We start from the raw sequence: 13,146 nt of genomic DNA, 5'->3' as shown, positions 1-13,146 counted from the left end.
AATTTACCACAATTGAAGCACCGAACATTTTGATATCTAAGGCTTTGGGTAACTACTGGGAAACTTGATGGTGGTGATCTCTTAACCTAAGGCTGCTCCTCTGGCAGCTCAGTTTGCTCAAGATTAACCTTTTTTTTTTTTTTCCTTGAAAGGAGCCTTTTCTTTTTAACCCTTTCACCGTGGACAGTTCTAGAATGCCCAGATTGTAAGATGTTTGAAGGGGAAACATTGTCTTCCTATTGGTATGACAACATTAATCATTATTTTATAAATTCTATAGTTCAGCAGATAAAAATCCAGGTAATTCACAGGGCTGAAAACCACTACAAAGCTTTAGGGAGGAACTGGTTTCTTTACTCGTTTTTCTGGAGGTCGCCCACCATTCAGACTCATGACTCCCTTCCTGTCTTCAAATCCACCAGCGTTACTGTTTAATCATCCTCCATAGTCAGGTATCCTTTCATCCCTTTCTTCAGTTTTAAAGACTGTTACCTTGGGCCCATAGAGTAACCTTCCTATTTTAAGGTTGCGTTAACTAGTAGCTTTTATTCGTTGCCATGAACCCTAACATATTTTGGGGTCTCAGCGATTAGGCTGTGGACATTCTACCATGGGGAGTAAGGAGGAACTACTTGAAAACTGGTTAAAAACTACCTGAAAACTGGAACTAATTGAAAACTGGTTAAAAAAAAAAAAGCCAGTATGAACATACTGACAAGGACAATAGTGAGCCAGTACATTCCTGAGGCCTGACATATTTTCTATTCATTTATCTATTTTTATTAATTAGGAGACGGGTTTGGCTACAGCACGGAGAACCGAACAGGTAATCCGCGGAGCAACATCAGAGGCCACGAGAGGTCAGAGTGAGTGTACAAAAGGGTAGAGAAGCGTTACATGTGCTGTGGAGCTGAGTCTGTCCACGTCTCAGTACTCTGCATCAGAACTCATGATGTCATCCCACAGGATCTCGGCAGGTGCTTCCGGTAATTTGGCTTGATTTGTTCAAAGGATGTTCCAACAATGCCTTTACGTCATCTGCAAGCAACTGGAAGAGATTCTAACCAAAGGTCAAGCTCACTTTCAAACTGAAATAAGTGGTCCACGTTCCTAAGGCTTTTGCTTGAAGCGGAGAGAACACTGAAAAGAGCCACAGTATCAGAGCTGCATCCCGTCTTCAAACCGTTGTTCCGGTTTCCACCGCTCGCCCTAACAGGATCCGCACGAGCAGGGCTGCACCGACGGCGCTGGCGCGCGGGGGGGGGGGGGGGGGGGGGCGGGTTGTCCTGACTCGCGGTAACGTGCTGTGGCCGTGAGCAACGGCTTCCGCTTTCGTCACTTCCGTGTGTCTGCAGCTTCTGTTCCCCCCGGGCGCCGGAACCCGTTAAGTTCCTACTTCTGGTGTCTGGACCTCTCCACAGAGCTTGCCCTGCGTGGCGCCCAGCGCGGGGACATGAGCGTTCCTGTGTCACCGCCCCCGGACGGGGTCCTGAGCGGGCCCTCCGACAGCCTAGGGGCCGGCGAGCCCACGCTGGGTACGGCTGTTCTGCGGGGCGACTGGCCGGAGGGGCCGGGACCGAGTGGGTGGGACTCCAGCACAGGCCACCCTCCTGCCTGGGGCGCCTTCCTGCCTAGGCACTCTCCCGCTGCACCTTGGGTCCCCAGGGGGAAACGCACTGTTGGCTGCTGTCTGTGTTGGGAATTTGAGTTTGTGTCGTTTTTGACTGTAACAGGATCAGTGGTTGAAGTGAGTTTGAGAGGTGGTCGATTTTCAGAAAACTATCCAGTATTGGCTACTCACGAAATATTCTGAATTACTTGGTGACACTGCTTCAGCCGATACTCCGGAAGCTGTCTCCACAGTTCCAGGAGAGATTTAAGCATTAATGCCTAAAGGTTAATTTGCTATACACCCGGACAGGCACTGTGTATGGACATCATCGTCTTTGTGAGACTGAGACCATCACCACTCAGAGCATTTTCTGTGCGCTTTGGTTCATATGAGGGACCTTAGATGAGAAAAGGTTGTAGGACCTTCTAAACATAATTTCTTCTTTCCAGAAACAGGAAGCTACAAATCACGCAGCATTTCCTGGCCATGCTTTTCTTTTAATGACGTACCCTCTTCATGACTTGTTCAGTCAGTCACATCAGTAATTATCCTGTTGTACCTACTTGGAGCTTGGGCCACTTTTTTTTTTTCTTTCCCATATCTCACGAGTGAGAGCAGATGTCAGAGAACGAGGAAAAGAGATAGGCGTAGGTGTTGCAGATAGAAATCTTAAGCAAGCGCTCTACCACAGAGCTAGATTCCTAGCCTCAGATGTCCGATCTTGTTCATGGTATGCGCTTAGCTCGCACATGAAACTGAAATTGCCCTCAACCCTTCTATTGACTTCCCTCAGCAATGCAGAGGATTCTGCAGTACAGTTATCATCTCCCCTTCTGCTTGCACGTCGGAGCCAATAGATGGAAAGCTGGTCTACTTCTACTTTCTTATTCTTATTCTTTACATTCCTCTGTCTCATTGTTAGTTTACTGCCCCAAGACAAGCTGCAGTCATGTTCATTGCCTTTCTTAGAATCCTTACCTGGCTTCTTGGCACTTACTAAATTTACACCCGCAAAATTGGCACTCAGGGGTCCTCACAGGCTGGCTCCATGGTATTTATTAATAGCTTACTGTTGCTATTCTGTTCATGCCCATGCTCCAGGCATATTTTCTTCCCACCTTTATTCATCTCGTTTCTTTAATAATGTTACATCCCTTCCACTCATCAGTAGATTTGTATCCATTTGGAAGTGGTGGTGGCAGTGTAAGTTGGTGGCATCTTTTAGGAGAGTTTTTTTTTTTTTTTTTTGCAATGTCAGAGATTGTACACATGTTCTGTCTCAACTGTTTTCTAACAATTTATCCCATACAAACAGGAATGTGCAGAAGTTAGATAGGAAGATCATGGCAGCATTGTTTGAAATAGCAAAATGTGAAAATAATGTAATCTGTCCACAGGGGACTGGGTAACATGCTACAGAATTTTGTTCTTTTAAGAAGAATGGAATAGATCCATATACATTACTGTAAAAGGATACTCAAGAAGTATTTGAGAAAAATTGCCTTGTGTGGTGGTATCTGCTAAGATGGAAAGCTGAGGCAAGAGGATCAAGGCTAGCTGGGGCTATGTTGGGCTTTGTCATCAAACAGATCGACAAACAAAAATAGAAGGAAGGCCTTTCGAACAGTAAAGACCATGTTTGTGCTGGGAAAAGCCAGCTTCTGGGTGTTTATGTAGAGTTAGGCCGTGAGGACTGTTTTTACTTTTTAAGTTGTGTCCTTTTCCATGGGTTTAAGTTTTTACAAAGATTAACAAAGAGAATGGGATGGGAGAGGAAATGAAGGCATTCAGCATCTTGAGCACCCAGACATCCTTTGGAAAGTCCCTCAGACTCTCAGACTCCATGACCTTTTGTAAGGGCTCTGCATACTCCCCTGTACTGTGCACCACCAGGGAGGAGGATTTACCTTATTTAATTGCCATGAATAAGAAGTTAATGCTTGGTAGCTGTTCAGCTCATGTTCATTGTATAAAGACGATAATGACCCTTTTTTCTTTTAGAAGAGTTCTCAATTTTCCTGATGCTATGACCCCTTTTCATTGCTTCTTCATAACTATAATTTTGCTACAGTTCCGGACCACAATGTAAATACCTGTGTTTTCTGCTGGTCTTAGGTGACCCCTATGAAAGGGTGTTTGACCCCCAAAGGGGTTGCAACCCACAGGTTGAGAACCTTTCTGTTCTAGGACCTCCCACAATAAAGTATCTGGAACTCTGTAAAAAATATGTAAAAAAGCATTAGCTGGTGTCTGTCCAACAATTAATAATGATTAAAATGGGAAAAGAAGGCTCATGAATTAAAATGTGCACATGCATGCAGGCATGTGTGTAGCTGATTTTGTTGTTCCATCTTAAAGTTGAAATGGCCTTTTTTGGGTATTTCTTTCTGTCCCTCTATAATGCACTGTCTATGTTTATTTGAAGTTGGTGTTTGTTGCAATGTTATTGTAGACAAAACTTAGGCCATGGAATTACTTGCCAAATGTAAGTTTTTAACTTCTCGTCCAAAGGCACATTAAGAGCATACTTTCCCAAGTCTCCTGCTTTCCTATTTCATTTTTTGGTCGTGGAATGTTTCTGATGAGCCCCTTTCCGTTTGAATTATGCCTTGCATCTTTGAGAATTCCAGCTTGTGTTTTTAGAGTCAAAGTTAAAATTGTACAATTTTATCTTGATTTTCTTTTTTTTCTTAAACTTTTAAGATTTATGTATTATTATGTATACAATGTTCTGTCTGCATGTACACCTGCATACCAGATCTCATTATAGATGGTTGTGAGCCACCATGTGGTTGCTGGGAATTGAACTCAGGACCTCTGGAAGAACAGACAGTGCTCTTAACCTCTGAGCCATCTCTCCAGCTCCTTATCTTGGTTTTCTAAAAGATTGTTTTGAGTATGACAACTTGTTTTCAGCAGCCTTCCCTGAATATAAGTCTGTGGTAAGAAGCGTGATGAGAACTGTGCAGCAAATAACGTGTTGTAAAACACACTCTAGAAAGGAGTCTAGTTTGACTTTTAAAAAAGGTGTATTTATTTTCATTTTATGTGTGTGTTTTGCTTGCATGTATGTATATGGACTAGCCTGGTGACCCCGGAAGCCAGAACTGGACATTAGATCCTTTGGAACTGGAATTACAGATGGTTGTGAGCTGTTCTGTGGGTGTTTGGAAGCATCCATGCTCTGATCACTTGAGCTTCTCTCCAGTCCTGCCTTAATTTGATGTTACTAGAATGGAGATGATGGCAGATGTTTCAGAGCTTCACATTAACTGTGGAATGCTTTGGGGTATGATTTTAATGCAGTGAACCTTTTTTTCCTTCAAAATGATTGTAAAACCCTATAAACATTCATTGACCCCAGCTTGAAACTGTTCTTTTTTTTCTGGGAATAGTAATTGATGGATATTTATTTTAGACGTTTGAATGCCTGGAAAAGGATGAGACATCATTCCTGTCATCAGGTCTAGATTAGGCTGTGACACAGTTCTTGAGTACACTATTTCTTATAGCAAATTAAGGTACTGAATGTTCTCTCTCTCTCTCTCTCTCTCTCTCTTGTGCTAAAAGGCCCAGGTCCTGGGCCCCCATTTCCCAGCTGAGTTTTCTAGCTTTGGCCCTGGTTCACAGAAAGTGCTGAGTCTTAATTAATAAGTGAAAAAAAAAAAAAAAAAAAAAACCAGCTCCTCTTTTACATGCATATATTCTTTATTTGCTATGTATGCAATATTCTGTCTGCATGAACATCTGCAGGCCAGAAGAAGGCACCAGATCTTATTATAGATGGTTGTGAGCCACCATGTGGTTGCTGGAAATTGAACTCAGGACCTCTAGAAGAACAACCAGTGCTCTTAACCTCTGAGCCATCTCTCTACATACAAATATATTAAGCAAAATAAGTGGTCTGCATTTTTCTTTCTTTTGAGTTCAAAACAGCTATATATATAATATATAGTATTGCATTTTTGCTTATACAATTTCTTTAACAATTTTTATTTTCTTTCTATTTGGTTGTGAGCCTAGCCTTTAATGGTTGAACTATCTTTCCAGTCCTCCCCATATGTTTTTATTTTCTTTATTATTGTTATTATTGTTGTTGTTGTGTGTATGTGAGAGACAGAGAGAGATGGAGGAGATGGAGAGAGAGAGAGACAGAGAGAGAGAGAGAGAATAGTTTTCAGGAATCTTCTCTGCCTTCCTGTGGGTTTCAGGGATGGATATCAGGGGGTCAAGTTTGCATAGCAAGCCTCACTAGCCTCTGTTTATATAATTTATGCATGCTTTTCAAAGCATTAATGTAGTAATTTAAGTGCCTTAACTCAGTAGCTGCAAACTCATCCTTCCAACTGACTCCTTTAATAAGATACATAAAATGTAAATTTTAAATATGCTAATGTTTATTTACACTAGACTTTGTTCTGTACTCAAAGCTTAAAAATACCTTTTTTAAAATTAAAAAAAAATACCTTTTTTATTTTTCCCAGTTATATTGATACACAGCTCAGGAGGCTGAGTCAGGGGGATTGAGAGTTCTAGGCCAGCATGAGCTACACAGGGAAACCTTGCCTCAAAATAGAGAAAACTCGAAACAACAAATACCTTTTATCATGTTTTAGAGAAAGCTCAGAAGGTACACATTAAAAAGGAATGACCGATATAGTTAGGAGAGCATGTGTGCTGTTAGCATGAGAGCTTCCTAAATCTGGTTTTTTCTTGAGCACAGGCTTGAGCGACGCGTCTCCAGATGAAGGGCTGATAGAGGACTTCACTGCAGAGGACAGAGCTGTGGAACAGCTGGTGGGGGGCCTGCTGTCCCACTACTTACCAGATCTGCAAAGGTCGAAGCAAGCCCTCCAGGAGCTCACGTAAGCCAGCAGAAAGGCAGCTGCACGGCAGTCAGTGATTGCATGTAGTGCGGAAGTGTTGGCTTTTGGAACATTGATTGAATCAGTGAGCATTCCTGTGCTCTGTAAATGGGACTCCTGGAGTTACTCGTAATCTAAATGTCCAAAGTGAAGCGAATACTGTTGGAGTCTTAGTTTCTTCATAGTTTTTGAGGTTGAGTGGTCCTTGTATGAGTTCGGATCACTTGTGTCTTTGACACTTTGTGTCATCTAAAGTGATATGATGTGTGTTCAGGGGTTTGTTGTCTTTTAATACCATGATATCAGCAGCAAAGACTGTCTCTTTCATGAGTGATACTTGTAATTTGTGCCCTTTCTTTCTTGTTTGATCTGGCCAGTGGCTTATCAGTTTTATTGATACTGGAGCTTTTGTTTTCACTATTTACCCCCTCTGTTTCCTAGTTGTTTTTTGTTGCCCTGTATTTGGCAAGTTGCTGGGTGTTTTGTTCTCTACTTTATATTTCCTCTTCTGTGATCCTTAGTCTGATGCAAAGGAACAAACTAGTGACCTATTGTAGCCAGACCCAGGCCTGATGAACATATGATTGCCCTTCAGTCTCATTGCTAGTTCATTTTTCATTACAGCTCTCCATTTTGCAACAAGCTACATTATATTTTCTTTTAAAATATATTTTAGGTGACCCTTTCATGTCCTTTAACCCTGTGTCATATTGATCTACAGAGGAATAGGAAGGGAGTTAGCTTCTCTCCCTTTGTGGATTTGAATCCAAAGGCTAGTAAACCCTTTAGGTTGTCTGGTTTGCCCTTCTCCCTGTATCAATGAGATTTTGGTCACGAGAAGAATCAGGAGTTTCCAAGAGCACACAGCAGTGAGGGAAAGGCCACATATGGTTCCTGTGCCAATTTCCACTGAGCTGCTCATTCATCGTGAGGAAATATTGTCCCTCGTACTGCATCTGTTCTAAGTCAGGAAACTCTTTGTTTCTATGTTACTTTTGGGGATGCATAGAAAATTGAGTTTTATGAGCACAATGCTATAAAAGAGGAGTTTTGGGGTGATAATGCAGAATGTTGCTAAAACAGTAAAATACTTTTCAATAATCTGATTATTTTAGTTATTAGGATGAAGTTGCGACAGGAGTGAAGTGTAGACTTAGTTGTCAGAATATGTCTTTGAAATGTATTGGAAAAGATACTAAGGCAAATAAGTCTTGGAGAGGCAGTGTTGGCAATTGGATTTCCAGCTTTTGCCATTAGCCAGAATGAATGTGATTCCTTGTAATGAACTAGTACTTAGAAAATGTAAAGTTTGTTTTGGCTGTGTGCTTTTGTTTCAGACAGAACCAGGTTGTGTTACTAGATACATTGGAACAAGAGATTTCAAAATTTAAAGAATGCCATTCCATGTTGGACATCAATGCTTTGGTAAGTATGATTTTGCTTATCTAGCTTAATCTTTAGAAAGGCTTTGTATTTTCTTTTTGATGATCTTATCCTTTAACTTTTATGTGTAGAATTTGACTTTTTAACAAGGAATATGAAATGATGACATAAAAAGAAAATGAAAAGTAAGGGACATTTGAGACAATAATTTTTTACCACTAAGGAATGTGCAAAAGAAAAAAAATTCTCTTTTGAAGGGTAACTTCTTTGGTTTCTTCCTTCCTTCCTTCCCTTCCTTCCTTCCTTCCTTCCTTCCTTCCTTCCTTCCTTCCTTCCTTCCTTCCTTCACATTTATTTATTGATTATGTATATAGCATTCTGCCTGTGTGTATGCTGACATGCCAGAAGAAGGTACCAGATCTCATTATAGATGGTTATGACCCACCATATGGTTGCTGGGAATTGAACTTAGGACCTTTGGAAGAATAGCCAGTCTTCTTAACCTCTGAGCCATCTCTCAAGCCCAGTTAATTTCGTTTCTTAATATTTACTTATTAGTATTCCTTGTGCTGTGATGAAACGGACACACTGAGGATGAGTATTTGGTTGGATAGCTGAACTTAACTAGACACTGATAGGAGAGGAGCAGGTGTTTTCTTTAAGAAAACACATGTAAGCACAAGCAAGGTCATGTTGCTCCTGGCCCTTTCTGGGCATTAGGAACTGCTTATCTGCATGGCTTTGCAGAGACTCCTTCGTATCTCAGTGGACCTTTTACTGGACAGATGTGGGTTAGGATGGTTCCTTTACAATCTGTCATGTTCTCTAGCAGCAGGCAGAGACTTGCTATAGAGAGTACAGCCTTCTCAGCAGCTGGCTGACTTCTTGTGGGGGGTGGGGTGGGAAGGAGCATGGCCACACTGATCCCTTGTCTTTTCCCGAGTTCAAGCTGAGATCAGATGGATGATCAGATCATTGTTGAATGAGTGAAAGTTGAACAAACTAACAGAATTCTGTTGCATCAGTGTGGAAGGACAGACTGAGTGTTTCACTTATTTCTTCCCTTTGCTTGAGTGGTTTTAATCCTCAGGTAGGAACAGGAACTAGAAGGCCCTGAAAGATGCATGTGGAGAGTCTGTGGACTGACTTTACCTGCAGCTACGTGAGAGGTAGCCACTTGCTTTCTCTGCAGGCCCTCTCCCGTTCCTTCTCTCCATTGTCTGAGAGTAAGGTCCCCCTTCCATTCTGTCCACCTCCATTACTCTTCTCCCGACAGGAGACTTCTGTTTCAACTGCAGGCTGAGGTGCAGAGCTTACAGTTTAACTCTGGGAAAGGAACACATGGCCTTTAGTGGCTGTCATGTTGTTCTGACTTGAAAAACCCAAGAAACGTGACTGAGTTTGCTGGCATTTTCTCAGGATCTGTGCCATGGTTGGTTTTCCTGACAGGAAGACACATCACCAACTGTCCTCCACTGGCTTGTTCTCTCAAAAGCCCACTAGTGTAATTGTAATTGTGGCTGTTGTAATTCTTGGATTATGTGGCATGTTTTTGAACCAAAATGTTGTTTATAACCTATTAAACAAATAAATTTCTGTTTTATGTTTAATAACTCATATTTGAGAGAGAGGCAGAGATTGTGTGTGTGTGTGTGTAGCCCTGGCTGGCCTGGAACTTACTATATACCTAGACCTAGCTGGCTTCAGACTCACGCATATCTACCTGTCTCTGCCTCCGGAGTGCTTGGGTTAAAGGTGTGCACCACCACATCAAGTTTTAATAAGTCTGTTTTATTTTATTTTTTTGTCAACTGAATTGAATCAATGATTTCAAAATCCTGCTAATAGTTGAATGAAATCTTGTACCAGAGAATTTAAAGTATGGACATAAAGGAGGAACTGAAGTGAGGAAGTGAGTTGAGGAAGGCTGAAGTGTAGTTCAGGTGTTGACATGTTCAGTCTTGGCATTTCATTCTATGTGATCTGACTCTGTGTGAAGTTCACAGAAGCGAAGCACTATCATGCCAAGCTGGTGAACATACGGAAAGAGATGCTGACGCTTCATGAGAAAACATCAAAGTTGAAAGTGAGTGGAAAACCCTTGTCTGTTCTTTTCCAAAGTGGAAATCTGTTTTCTTCAGTGTTCATGTTCTGGCCTCTTCCGCTTGATGCGCAGTAGGACACTAACTCCTGTGGCTCCTTCACTCGTTATGGGCTGGTGGGCTCCTCTCTGCATATGAAGTTGCAGTTCACGTTTAGCATGAACTTGGAGTAAGGACCTCAAATTACTCCAAATAAATTGAAAAGTTAGACATGGACTTTCTTAATATGATAAACTCTATCCCCCACTCCCCTATAGAAAAGAGCACTTAAGCTCCAGCAGAAGAGGCAGAAAGAAGAGCTGGAGAGGGAACAGCAACGGGAGAAGGAATTTGAAAGAGAAAAGCAGTTGACAGCCAAGCCAGCCAAAAGGACATGAGAAGCTGGGTTGTGGGTGTTTCTGTCCTGTCATGCTCCCTGAATCTGCAGTGCTGTACAGGAAGAGTGAGGCATGGACGGTGCTTATGCCGTGCCATGTCTTGAAATCTTCCCCAGGGTTGCTGCGTCTCCATGACGTCACTTCACTTCACTCAAGAAGTATCGATTTTAGAGTTTCAGTTTCTTCTTTTACAATGACAGGTCTTTCCTGCACTGCAACACTGATTTTTGGCAATCACTTTTCATTGCTTAAAGAGAAATGCCAAACTGTCTGATCACAAATATCCTAGGAAGAGAGCCTCCGAGCCTTTGTGAAGGAAGTGTGCACACTGGAAATACTTAGATGTAGGCCAGGGGATGCCAGACAGATCTTCCAGCTGTTCTCCGCTTTTCAACGCTGCTGCTCATGTAGTCTTGGGGTTCAAGGCAGGATTCTAGCCATTTCTAAAGCTGCAGTGATGGTGGATCTGCCAGATGCTCAAAGGTGTGCATGTGTGCGTGTGTGCGTGCATGTGTGTGTGCGCGCGTGCGCGTGTGTGTGTGTGTGTGTGTGTGTGTGTATATTGTATTTTTGTGTTCCCCCCCCCCCAGAGACAGGATCTCTATAAAGTCCTGACTATCCTGGTACTCGCTGTGTAGACCAGGCCGGCCTCAAACTTACAGACATCCACCTGCCTCTTATTCCTGGTGCTGGGACTCAAGATGTGCAGTGCCACGCCTGGCTCTGTGCTTTTTAAAGTAGAACAGAATCTGCTGCTGCTCACATCATATGTGGTTACAGCGTGGTAGAATGGCAGTCAGTAGTGTACAGAAGAGACAGCACGGTACCTTTAGGGGTTTTTCTTCCTCATGCTGTATGTCCGAACTTACACTGCGGGGCAAGATGAAGTCTCATTGTTGGAAATCAAGAGTTAGTGTACTTTCCCACCATAGTGTTTAGAGTGCAGCTGGTTTCTAACGCCTGCTGTGTGAGAGCAGTATGAACTGCAAAGGAGTCTGGTTAGAAAGTGCATTTTGTAATCCATGTTACACTTTTAGTAAGCTGGAATTTCTACCTCTGATCACATACTGGGCGAACAATAGATCATGAAAGGTGAATGATGCCAAGAACTTGTCAGGTTAAAGGCTTACCTATTTCTCAAAGACTCTTTTCTTTCTTTAATGAATGAATTGTGATCCCACCAGTCACAGCCTTCTGCTTAAGAATACAAATGGGTCTATTTGAAAGGCTGTTACTCTTAGTCACTTGTATGTCACTCCCAGAGCAGGAGTCACAGGACTTGCAGTACAATGCCATTAAATTGCCGAATGTACTTGTTTAATAAAATCTCTGACATCTGACAATGGCTGTAGATTGCTTTTTGTGTGGAGCTGGTTGTTTAAAATGCCATTCCTAGACACTTCCCTCAGTCTATTGAAGTGAATCTGTTCTTTGTTTATGTTGCTGAAAGTTTCCTCCAGTGATTCTAGTGTACCTTAAAAGCTAAGACAGTGGTAGCCACTGCCAAGGCTCCGACACTAACTCATGTGACCATTTTCACCTGGGAACTTGAGAAAATACAGACATCTTTAGTTCTTACTCATTAGTTTTGATGTGGAGCCCATAGAAGTTTTAGAGTGCTGCAGGTAATTCTGATGCAAGGAACTGGTATTGTAGACTGTCCAGTGCTTTACACGCATAAGCAATGGAATGCTTTCAAAGCTAACTGGTACTTTGTGGAATTAATCTTGAGAAATAAATCATTCACTGATTTTTTTTAATCTATAATCAGACTTAAATCTGAATCTTAGTTGGCAGGAAATTAATAGGGCCTGGTTAATTAATTGGACTTTTTGACCTGTATTAAATCATGTTTAATGAATGAGTAGCATGCATGTTTTCAGAATTATATTACATTTTAAAGACTTTTCAAAAATATCAAATAGATGGGCTAGAGAGATGGCTCAGCAGTTAGGGAGCACTTACTGCTCTTGCAGAGGACCCAGGTTCCAGTCCTAGAAGCCACATGGCAGTTCACAACCATCTGCAACTCCAGTTCCAGAGGATCTACTGCTCTTATCTGGTCTCTCCTAGCATCAGACACACACATGGTACCCTTGTCCACCCGTAGGCAAAACACTCATGCACACAATATAGAAACAAATAAATGGACAAAAAGAAATACACATTATTACCCACCATTTTAAGGTCAGTGGTTAATCAGAAACACTGAAGGTGATCAAACCCTCATTAACATGGAAACCTAATAACCAAACATCTAACCTTGATACAGTCTTGCTGTGTTTTTCAACAAATAAAAATTGGCTGAAAGAACCTTCATTTTGAAACGCTATCAGATGTGGGCGGAGCTGACACGTGGTTGTTCATTCTGAGCTGGCTTTGCCATGAGTAGCATGTCAATGTGAAGACCTTGAATGTAACGTAGACATGCCCTCAGTGAACTCGGTGTGGATTCAGTTCATCGGTACCAGCTGTGTGCCCAAACACCTTTGCCTGATGTTGATCTTATAAATGAAAAGTGCTTTTTCTGCACCCAATAAAAATGTCGGAATGACCCAGTGTTGTTTATCAAGCACCATTCTGTACCTAGCAGTGTGTACTCCTCTTTATGTAAGTCACTTCAGACATCCATTTTACCTCTCCTGTTTTGAACCTCTGTGTGTCCTCCATGTATTGAATGGTCTTTACGTTTTGTGTCATCTCTGTATGTATTGAATATTCTTTATGTTTTATGTCAGCTATGGATTGAATGTTCCTTATATTTCATGTCAAAAAATGGCCAGGCCAGGGGCTGGGGAGTTCTCTTA

General features: G+C 41.9%; 1 protein-coding gene across 1 annotated transcript; it reads left to right on the top strand.

Moving 5' to 3' along the window:
• The first annotated feature begins 1,333 nt into the window (after positions 1-1,333).
• Positions 1,334-11,682, top strand: Bloc1s6 (biogenesis of lysosomal organelles complex 1 subunit 6). The gene is made up of 5 exons (XM_021645081.2): positions 1,334-1,535; positions 6,336-6,477; positions 7,815-7,902; positions 9,860-9,946; positions 10,220-11,682. The coding sequence occupies exons 1-5, from the start codon at positions 1,454-1,456 to the stop codon at positions 10,337-10,339; spliced, it is 519 nt and encodes a 172-aa protein (XP_021500756.1). The 5' UTR covers positions 1,334-1,453; the 3' UTR covers positions 10,340-11,682.
• Positions 11,683-13,146: the final 1,464 nt, after the last annotated feature.

Source organism: Meriones unguiculatus, chromosome 18 (genome assembly GCF_030254825.1).
Source record: "Meriones unguiculatus strain TT.TT164.6M chromosome 18, Bangor_MerUng_6.1, whole genome shotgun sequence".
NCBI classification, from domain to species: domain Eukaryota; kingdom Metazoa; phylum Chordata; class Mammalia; order Rodentia; family Muridae; genus Meriones; species Meriones unguiculatus.
The sequence above is the reverse complement of the archived record's forward strand: the minus strand, read 5'-3'. Positions and strand labels throughout refer to the sequence as shown.

Excerpts from the sequence above, each read along its gene's own strand:
- Bloc1s6 (XM_021645081.2), top strand. The coding sequence starts at position 1,454 with ATGAGCGTTCCTGTGTCACCGCCCCCGGACGGGGTCCTGAGCGGGCCC. Across the intron at positions 1,536-6,335 it reads GGCCGGCGAGCCCACGCTGG|GCTTGAGCGACGCGTCTCCA; the intron begins GTACGGCTGTTC and ends TCTTGAGCACAG. Across the intron at positions 9,947-10,219 it reads AGAAAACATCAAAGTTGAAA|AAAAGAGCACTTAAGCTCCA; the intron begins GTGAGTGGAAAA and ends ACTCCCCTATAG.